This window comes from Vombatus ursinus, unplaced genomic scaffold (genome assembly GCF_900497805.2).
Source record: "Vombatus ursinus unplaced genomic scaffold, bare-nosed wombat genome assembly UNPS02014797.1, whole genome shotgun sequence".
In the NCBI taxonomy this organism is placed as follows: Eukaryota; Metazoa; Chordata; class Mammalia; order Diprotodontia; family Vombatidae; genus Vombatus; species Vombatus ursinus.
In genome coordinates, this window is record NW_020954575.1 from 15007993 (window position 1) to 15018875 (window position 10883).

Below are 10883 nucleotides of genomic sequence, written 5' to 3' on the forward strand. Positions count from 1 at the left end.
AAAATGATATGGATAAGGAAGCAGTCTCCACCAAGGTCTCTCTGAGGACTTGAGTCTCCTCATCACATCTCCTCTGAGTTAGCCTTCCTCTCCAAACCTCCTCTGAGTCTTAACTCAAGGATTGTTAGGACGCCTCCTGGTATAGTGGATAAAGAGATGGCTTCTGAGTCAGGAAGACCAGGGCTCAAATTAAGTCTCTGATATATACTGGCTGTATATATAACTAACATGTTAGTTAACCTTTCAGTGCCTAGACAACTCTTTAACATTATACACGGCAGAGCTGGGAGTTCCTAATTACAATGAAATCAGAGGTCTGGTGTTCCACAGTGTCCCCCCTCCCAAATAATCAAAATAAAAAAGGAGTCAGGAAAACTTCATTGAAGAGCTTTACAGTTCCCAGGGCAGCTAGGTAGCACAGTGGATAGAGCAGCAGCCCAGGAGTCAGGAACACCTGAGTTCAAATCTGGCTCAGGAACTTACTAGCTATATGATCCTGGGCAAGTCACTTATTCCTTCGATTACCTCAAAAACAAACAAATGATTTTTCTTCTTTCTGATGGTTCCTCCTATTGGTTTTAATTTTTACTTACAACATCACTAATGTGAAAATATATTTAATATGAATGTAAATGCATAGCCTATATCAGATTGTGCGCCGTCTTGGGGAGGATGGTGGGGAGGAAGGAGGAAAAAAATTTTAAACTCAAAAGCTTATGGAAGTGATTATTGATAAATCAAAATAAATTAATTAAAACGAACAAACAATGTTAAAGTTCCATATTTGCTATCTTTGGCTGTGATTAAAGTCAGCAAAAAAAAGGCGATATCCCCATTTCCAGAGTCTTGAGATTGGTAGGGGTGGGGGAATACAATATCCCCCTCAAGGGTTCTGGGAGCACCCTCACACAGACTAAGAAAGCCATCTCAGAGATGGGCCAGTTTATATTCCCCATCTTCCACTTCTATGTTTGCCCCATCTCCACACACCTGCTTCTGACTCACTGAGGGCCAGACCCCATCTTAGACCTTCCTCCATGTGGATTCTTGTGCCAGGCTGTGTAGGGCCCATCCCCACGTATTGACCCCAGAGTTCTGGCTTTCCGGGGTGCTGCAGCAATGGGCCCAGGGCAGAGCTATTTTGATGCTATTTAGAAGTCAAAGAATAATCTCTGTGGATTTGCACTCAGCATCATGCCTCCTGGAGCATCCACGCTTGCGCGAACACCCAGACTCACACGTGGTCTACAATTACTATGTGGATTTGGCAGGGTTTTCTTGGCCAACTGCAGACCACATTTTCCTCTTTCCAAACACTCACCCATAGACAGTCACACATACACTTCCTCCCAGCAAAAAGAGGAAGGGGATGGTGGAGGAAGGGGATGGTATAGGAAGGCACAGGCCTGAGACTGAAAGTCTGGACACCTATGTCCTGTTCTTTGCCCCTAAAACCTACTTACTTACTGGGTGAACCTGAGTATGTCACTTACAATTCCTCTCTGTGCCTCAGTTGCCAAATATGTAAAAAAAAAAGAGGAAACACTGTCCTTCACATTCATGGGGAATAAGAACTTCCATCTCATTAGAGGAACTTACGTCCAATCCCATCTATCTGCCTACCTAATAAATCAGTCATTCTGTCTATATGGCCACCCCATCTAACCAGTAAACAACTGATAAACTTCCCAGTTCCATCATCTGACCAGTTAAACACCAATCACCTCATAGTAATAATAGCTGATACCTATATAGTATTTTAAGGTTGCAGAGTGCATTAAGGTTTTCAATTCACCTCACTTGTATTATCTTTTTTGATCCTCTCAACGACTCTTTGAATTAGCTACTAAAGATATTATTACCCCCATTTTACAGATGAGGAAATTGAGGCTTAGAAAGGTAAAGCAACTTGTCCAGTCACACAGACAGAAAACAACAGAAGCAGGCTTCAAACCCAGGTGTTTTCTCAACTCCAAGACATCACACAACCACTAAAAAGTCATTTATCTCAATATCTCTCCTTTCTGACCAGTGACCCATGTAACTGGTCACTTTAACCAGCCAGAATCTCCACTGAGCCAACCACTACTGAAAATGTGCAGTCACCAAATCTAAATCATGGAGCAACTAGGTGATGTAGTGGATAGAGTGCTGGCCCTGGAGTCAGGAGGACCTGGGTTCAGATCTGGCCTCAGATACTTACTAGCTGTGTGACCCTGGGCAAGTCATTTAACCCCAATTGCCTTTTAAAAAAATCTGAATTAGCCATTCCATCCTTACTTCATAAAGGGCTGGATCTAGAGTCAGGGAGACCTGGGTTTGAATCCTGTCCCTACCATTAATTATGTAATTATGCATGGTCAAGTTAATTCACTTCTCCTCATCTATGAAATGGGAATACTTTCACATACATAGCACCAAGTACTATGGTTATCGACCTTATAGAATTATTGGGAGGATCAAATGAGATATTGTATGTAAAATACTTTGCAAACCTTAAAGTTGTTATATAAATACCAGTTTTTGTTTATCTAATCAGGTGCCCGTCCAAGCACTGTGCTGCAGATCTGGCCACCTGTCTCCCCAGGTGCCAGATCTGACCCTCTCCAAAATAGAGAGAGCTCATGTCCAACTCTGGGCACTACCAGATACAACAAAATGATTACTGCCTGTGTATCCAGCCTGTAGGAAGGTAGCAGTGGGTAGGACAATCCTAGAGTCCTTCATGCTAGGCCTCTTCCAACCTCCATCCTGAAAGGGTCTTTTCCCCCACCCTGATTATAGCACTGGGGGGAAGGGCAGCTGAGAGAGGTATTTTGGTAGCTCGGTTTATTTTTCCTTGATCATCGAAGATTACTCAGAAGGAGAAACATCCCCAGCTCTTAGAGCAGTATCCAACCTGGGTTCTTTGGGGTAAGGAAGGGGTGGGGGGGTGAAGAGAAACCCTCAACAACCAAAGTCAGCCTGGAAGGTGGGCAAAGAACACCAGCTGCTTGGAGGAGAATTAGCTCTCTTCTAGGACTTGGGGATAGCTGAGGCAAAGGGGCAGTTATATCAGCCATATCTTGGCTGCTTTCAATGCTCCACATAGTAGGGGTGGGAGCAGCATTAACCTGACCTAGTTAAACAGTAAATTGGTCTCTTAGTTAGAGGAGGGTCAGGATGAGAGTGAGAATTTTGATGGCTTGTCAGAGCCATGGGACTGAAGGCTTTAGGGCAATACGAGGAAGGAAGGTATTATTGTATCAGAAAGAGGATACTGTTCTCTCCTCTAGCTCAGCTCCTCAGACAAATTTCCAGCAAAGTGGTCTCCTGGCCTGCTCCACTTTTGTCTCCTTTTAACCATCTTCCTGCAGTGTAAATGCATGAACACACACACACACACACACACACACACACACACACACACACACGCACACCTCCTTTTTCAAGCCGTTTTTCTCCAGTTTTTCCACTTCCCATCCTGGGAATGAGTATCTGTACTTATATACACATCAAAAAGTCATATCTTGGTGATATAGTAACAGGACTCCTCCTGGCAGGACTCTTCTCCCAGAGGGCCATGATATTTCCCCAAGGAAGCATATACTGTTCCTTCTTTTCCAGAGTGAGGAACAAGAGTAGTTTGAGCCCCCAGATATCAAGTGGCCTCAAAGCATGGAGACACATCCAGCCAGGAGAACTGTAACTAGGGTGGGAATGGAAACTTTGTCTGAGGGTGGGAAGTTTTAGAGATCACCAATAGCATTATCCAAGGGTGCCCTTTCTCCTTGGCCCATCTGGTTTCTGCAGCCATGGGCCATCCATCCCAAGGTTCATTTCCTTTTCCTTGAGGCCAGCTCCCCCCTTCCCCCCACTTCATATCCTCAAGCAGTGGCCAGGCCTTTAACTGAGAGGAAAACATGTGGTGTCCCAGGTAGGTCCCCTGAGTGATCCCCCCCCATCTTTGACCTGGATGCAGCAATTGCTGGTTACGGTTCTGCTAGCCATCATTGTGCAAGTGACCTTCTGTCTCACCTTGCACAAAAGATTATAGGATCATAGATTGAGAAGTGGAAGGGTCCTTAGAGGCCATTGAGTGCAAACCCCTCCCCCCTTTTTATAAATTTGAGGAAACTGAGGCCATAAAGGTCAAGTGACTGGTCCAGAATCCCACAGCTAGTATCTGAGATAGAATTTGAACTCAGGTCTTCCTGAACCTAAGTCCAACATTCTGTCTACTAGAGGGACCTCTGTAAGTCAGTGTTCAGGTTGTGAACCTATGACACACTGAACAGACTTGGAACAGCTCTCTAGGCCTCGGTCTCTACTCAGGTACAAATGAAGGAATCACCCCACCTCTGGAGAGGCAGGGCTGTAAATATGAGCCTGGGAAAGTTCTGAAAAGGCAAATCCAGGGCACAAAGCACAAAATATAGCAACCCAGCTGTACCGGGTGTGAGGAAAGGGGAGGGAGAGAGGAGTGCAGTGGCCATAGCTCCCCTGAAACTATCCCTTTCATCTTTCCAAAACTCTTCTCTCTACCCACCTTTCTGACAAGTAGGGACCTGGCAAGAAGGCAGGGCTCTTTTCCCTTGCCTCCAGGAAGGTTAGCACAGTTCTGGGCACAATCTTCCCTCAGTGACCCTTTCCACTGTTATTAGGGCTGTTGTTTCTGTTATCAGCCTTTGTCTATTCCCAGATGCCAAAGCTCTAGATAGATGGAACTTGAAAATTATGGACTTGGGGATGGTCTCTAGAAAAGGTGCTCAGTTCTCTTCTTTTCCTGGTCATGGGCAATGAGCACTTCAACTTCTCTCACCCCCATGTGCCTAAGCCTCAGTATTTATGTGATAGAAGTAGGCATGAAGGTAAGAAACAAATTCCTCCATGCCCACCCAGGACAACAACTCCTATTCGGATCATCCTTTAGGTCAGAGATGGATACTGGACTTGTGATTTCATTGGTATGGGAACTCCAGGGTGAGGGAACTCCCTTTGTCAAAGTAGATTTCACCTTCTCTGCAATTTATAGTCTGAGAAAGCTGTATGGGGCCCTTGCCTAAAGTCATACAACAGTATGCTTCAGAAGAAGAACTTAACCCAGACCTTTCTGATTTGGAGGCCCATTTTCTATCCACTATGCAATCTGTCAGTGTCCTTCAAGACTTACAAAATGCTTTCCTCATAATAATCCTGTGAAGCAGATGCTGCAAGTATCATCATCTCCATTTTGCAGATGAGAAAACTGTGGCTAAGGGAAATGAAGTGACTGGTGCAGGGTCACACATCCAGTAAGGATCAGAGGCAGGATCCAAACCCATGTCTTCCTGATTCCACCAGGGGACACATAAGAAGGGCCCTACAGTCTCAAACTTTTCATAGTGGTAATACCTGCTTTGGCCTTTGCCATCATCAACAAATGAACGAAGCAATGAGGTGTTGAGGTGAACAGAGTGCCAGACCAGGAGTCAGAAAGACTCATCTCCCTGAGTTCAAATCTGGCCTCACATACTTACTAGCCTTGTGACCCTGGGCAAGTCACTTAACCCTGTTTGCCTCAGTTTCCTCATCTGTAAAATGAGCTGGAGAAGGAAATGGCAAACCACTCCAATATTTCTGCCAAGAAAACCCCAAATGGAGTTATGTAAAGTCAGACATGACTAAAAAAATGACTGAACTACAATAACAACAACCATCAACAAACACTTAGAATACCTACTGTGTACAAGTCGCTGGAGAAACAATGTTGTGTGAGTTCTTGCCCTCAGGGAGCTTACAAGTAAGTTAGGGAGATGAGACAAGTACATTCAAAGGATAAATAAATAATGCAAAGTAAATGCCAGATGAATGGCATAAATAATTCATTCTAGGAATTCAGAGGAGGAAAGAAAGAGAAGGCAAGAGAGGAAGGAACACTTGAACTGTCTCTTGAACAAGAGAAGAACTTAGATTAAAGGGGAGGGCATTCCTGGCCCAGTGTAGGCCTGCAGGGGGATATCAAGTATATTAATTTGGCAGTTAAGTGGCATAGTGGATTGAGTATCTGAGTTAGAATTCTGCCTCAGACACTTAATAGCTGTGTGATCCTGGGCAAGTCACTTATTATTCTTGACCTCAGTTTTTTTCATCTGCAGAATGGGGTTAATAACAGTACCATCTCACAGAGTTGTGAGGATCAAATGAGATTACATATGTAAACTGCCTTTCACACCATAAAGCATCATATAAATACTGGTCATTATTAGGAAAAAAACATGCCAGGAGTTTAGGGGAGATAGAAAACTCTGTGGTCTGGGGCGAGAGGATATAGCCAGGTATAATGAATCCTTGTGGTTTCTCCCAGGGCTTTCTCTAGAATCCCATATGGTTCTGTATATACCAACTCCCTTCCCCTCACTAACCAAGGACTTCACTAGCTTCCTGGAGACAGGTGGTGAGAGGAGAACATAGGTGGAGAAAGAAGAATGTTGGGTTCTCAGCTCCAATAGAGTTCACAGATGAATAGGTAACACGTGGTACTTCCAGGAGCAAAGGAGTTATAAGGGAGGATGTGGCCCTGGGTCATAATGTCCTAGGTCTAGTGAGAGGAGTAGGAGATAAGGCTTAAAAGGTAAACTGGGGTCAGATTGTGAAGGGCCTTGAATGGCAGGCTTAGGAATTTGGAATTCTTTAGGTGATGGGGAGTTATTAAAGATTTTTTAATAGGAGAATGACATGACCCAATTGATGTTTAGAGGAGAGCAAGCTAGTAGTGCTGTGCAGAATAGATTAGCTATAGTTCAGGCATGAGGTGAGAAAGGTTTGAACTAGCACCAGGACAATGGTATGGCATGATGGGACCCAGATATCAGGAGTATAGATTTGGCAATGGATGTTGGCATGGAATACTATACTTCTGTCCTCACTAAGTACAAGACCCCTTCTGTATTGTCATCAATTCCCATTCCTTCTCCCTTGATCCCCAAATCATCCCCTACTCATCATTCCTTACTCATGTGTGAACTCTGTTGGAGCTAAGACCCCAACACCCTTCTTTCTCTGCCCATGTTCCCCTCTTCCCACTGATCTCCCAACTACCAAGAAGATAACCCTTCAGTTAGTGGGGAGAGGGGAGTTAGTGTAGCCTGAACCAGATGAGCCTTCTAGGGAGAGGCCATGGGCATTCATTACACCTGGGCACATTCTGAAGTCAGAGAGTCCATAGCTGAACAAGAATACTCATTCAGATGGTACCCAACCCATTAAAAGCAGTCCCCTCCTCCCACTTTTCTAATGCCATCGAAAGTCTGGGCACTGCATCCCCTTCAGGGCCTGTCCTCTCCCACCATCCCCCTACTCTCCTGCCTGCCAACCTAGGGCCTAGACTAATCATCACCCTCTTCCCCCGGCTCCTCATTCCCCTCCTAGGGGCCCTTCCCCTCTTAGAACAGCCAATCTCATTCACTTATAAATAGAAACTCTGTCCCGACATGTGTCTGGCAGTGACACTGATCATCTCTGAGAGATGAGGTTGAGTGGTCTGGGGCTATGTCGGCTTATCTGTCCACCAGGCTTCCTGTCCATCTGTTTGCCTGTCTGCCACCTGTCTGCCTGCCCATCCATCTGGTTTCCACCTAAGGAACCCTGCAGCCCTGGAGAAGTATGGGCTTGAGCTCACCCAGCCATGTTTCCCCTCCTCAAGTCATACTTGTCTCTGTTCCAGGACCAGAGCTAGGCCCCTGCCCCAAGTAGCCGAGACAGAAATAGAATCAAGGTGAGGAAGGCAAAGTATTTCCTAGACCCTCAGCTCTGTTCTTTGCCTTTCACCAGACTTCCCCTCACCCTAGCCCAGACACCAGACAAATGGGCTTAGAAAAGGGGGAGCAGAGTCCAGGAGAAAAGAAAAAATTCAGGCCCCAAATATCATCACTCTCTCTTCATTGCTTATAGCCTCTGCTGGTGATGGCTGCTATTCATTCCTATAGCAGCAGTTACTCTGACAGTCCCTTCCTCTCCATCTGCCCATTCCCCCTTTTCCTCCTACCCAATGCCCCAGGGGTCCAGTTACCCAAAGATCTGTATAGGCCCTGCCTTCTCAGGACATTGCCTTGTATTCATTGGGTACCTGTTCATTTATGTACATGTGGTTACCCCAGGTAGAAGGTAAGCTGCCTGAGTGCACAGAATGGACACTCAACTCCTAAGCTCCTCACGCACACGCACTCCTTGACTCTCTTTCTCTTTGCTGGCTGTCTCCTCTGCCAGGAAGGCTTTCCTTTCTCATTTTATATCTTGGCTTACTTCCAAACTCAAATCCCGCCTTTTACAAGACATCTTTCTCAGTTCTCCCTCCACCCCTCACCGAGCAACTCTCCTCAGAAAATACTTTCCATTTTCACTGTTTCGATACCAACATATCTTTTATGTGCAGATACATGCAAGTTGTCTTCCCCCATTAGAATGTGAGCTACTTGAAGGCAGGGATCATGTTTTTGCCTTTATTTTGCCAGGGCCAGGGCACATAGCAAAGCACTTAATAAATGCTTGTTGACTGACTGACTTGACAGTGTCACTGATTCCCAGAGAGTCAAGGGGAAAGACGAGGGGAGCCTGGGAAGGGAGGAATGCAGGCAGGGCCAGGCTTGGATAAAGCAATCTAACAAGGGGAGGGTTTAGGTCATGGGGACAGAGAAGGGGATGGAAGGAATAGCAGTTCTTCAATAGCATGTCAAAGCAAGGGTAGAAAGAACAGGGTGGATGGGCTGGGTACTTTATAATGATAGGGAATGAATGTGTGGACTTCGACTGGGACAAAAAAAACCAAGATAAAAGGAAATTCTTGGGCATAGGGGAGGGAAGAGGAGACCCAAGGGGACTGGCTTCTTTTCCTGGGGCCAAGATTATATGGTACCCTATTACAGAAAGCATAGGATCAGAGGAATTATCTCTATAAAGAGGCTAATCTAACTCCCTCAGTTTATCAGTGAGGAAATTGAGACTTAGAAAGGTGATATGGCCTGCCCTTGGTCACAGAGACAATTCAAACCCCAGTCCTCCAACCTGAAATTTGGTGCTTTTTCCCACTTATACCAAGCTGCTTCACAATAAAGCAGCTGAAATACTCTATCTACTTCCTCTCCCTCAGAGCTATTCTCTCTCTTTCCTCCCCCCAAACTAATAGGACAAAAGATTTAGAGCTAGAAGGAACCTTAGGAACCATGTAGTCCAACCCATTTATTTTACAGATGAGGAAACTGAGACCCCAGAGGTGATATATCTCGCCCAAGATTACCTAGCTAGTAACAGAGTGACTCCAGAGTCAGTGTTCTTTCTACTACATTCTGTTGCCTCCCGAGGAGGGTAAGGTCCTTTCTTACTTAGATTTCAGATATCCATGAACAAAAAATAGACTGTAGACCACAGTTTAAAAAAACAAGTGTTCCCCAGTTTCCAGCTCTGAGTCTGTCTTCTCTCTGTTTTTCTTTGTCTTTCCTAGTATCTATTGCAAATATCCATTTTTTCTCTGTTTCTTTGGACCTGTGTGTTTGTGCCTGCATTTCTGTCTGTCAGTATCTGTGTGTGTGTATGCTTCTCCACGTGTGGTTCTCATTCATTTTGTGCCTTTGCCTCTCCCTGTGTGAGTGTTTCCCAATCATTCTCTGTAGCCCCCATTCCTGGGTCTCTCCCTACTACTCCTTTTCACTTCCTTTCTCACCTTGTCTTAAGTAGGGCTGCTTAAGCTCCAGGGGCCAGATGGCAGGGGCCATTTATGCTGCAGTGACTATGATGAAACTGTAGCTGCTGCTGTTAGGACCTACCCAGAGATCTTCCTGCTTTCTACTTGCTGAAACCTTTTCAATTCTAAGCTTGAGGAGTCATGCAGCTGCTCTGCCTGGCCTGCCCAAGGGACTCCTTCCCACCTCTGCCCCTGTTTGCACTTCAGCAGCCAGGTGTTGGTACAGTGTCAGGGCTCTAGTGAGAGGCCTGGCACTGCAGCCTCAGGAGAAACTCCTTTGTCATTCAGGATGGAAAGGAAGTCACTTAGGTCAGGCCACTGCCTCCATTAATGGTTCTTCCTTTCATTTCTTAATGAGATTGAGGGAGGGGAGGTGTTGCACCCAAACTCTGTCATTCCATTCCTCAGAGGTACAGAAGTCCTTCTGCACATCTACTTGAAATCTCTCCTCCTACTTGCATATTCTCTTATGCAATGCCATGCATGTTCATTTTAGTAGAGGAAAATGGTCATCACCAATAGGACCCAGTCCAAAGGACCTGCCCCCCCCCATCCTCACTTCATTTGTTCATTCCTTCACTTATGCAAAAACTATTTATTTAGGTACTCATTACATTGAAACTAGCCTCTCATATCACTGCACTGGCTTCTACATAACCCAGTAGTACTGGGGACCAAGTCAGGAAGGTGGAAGGCCATAAGTCCTCCTCAAGGCCAGGGGAGGAGAATGTGGAGGAGGAAAAACACATAGGAAGAAAAGAAGGGGAAGCATTTGGGAGGCTCACGGGTCCCTGCAGGAGTCTCCTGCTCTGCCCTCGAAGTCTCACGACCTACAAGGAGGGAAACGCAGGAAACACCCCCTTTCCACCCCCAGGTAAAGTAGGATAACCTCTTCCTGGCACTTAGGGAGTGGGTGCCCACGGGGTCATGACAACCTGGCAGAGTTCTGGATGTGTGTACATTCACCCACGAGGGCACATGCACCCAGACACAACACACCCACCGCCCGCATCACACTCTCTTTCCCACCCGCTGGCACAGCCACTGAGCACAAGCCTCCGTTACCAGTCAGGCCTGATTCCGTGTTTGCCCTTCCCCCATCCTTCTACTCCTTATACCTCGGCGCAGTGCACCGCGCCCCCCCCCCCCCCGCCCCAGCTCCCTAAAGGAGGGAGGAGGCATCTAG

The 10883-nt window shown here is 46.0% G+C and overlaps 1 protein-coding gene across 1 annotated transcript in view; it reads right to left on the bottom strand.

Annotated features, from left to right (window-relative positions):
• CACNA1G (calcium voltage-gated channel subunit alpha1 G) overlaps positions 1-10626 on the bottom strand; it is a 58279-nt gene extending 47653 nt beyond the window's left edge. Inside the window, exons 1-2 of the mRNA XM_027870308.1 lie at positions 10615-10626; positions 10483-10527 (exon numbers count right to left, since the gene is read on the bottom strand). Of these exons, the coding sequence (XP_027726109.1) occupies positions 10483-10527; positions 10615-10626 (57 nt within the window). The remainder of the gene's footprint in view (positions 1-10482; positions 10528-10614) is intronic.
• Positions 10627-10883: the final 257 nt, after the last annotated feature.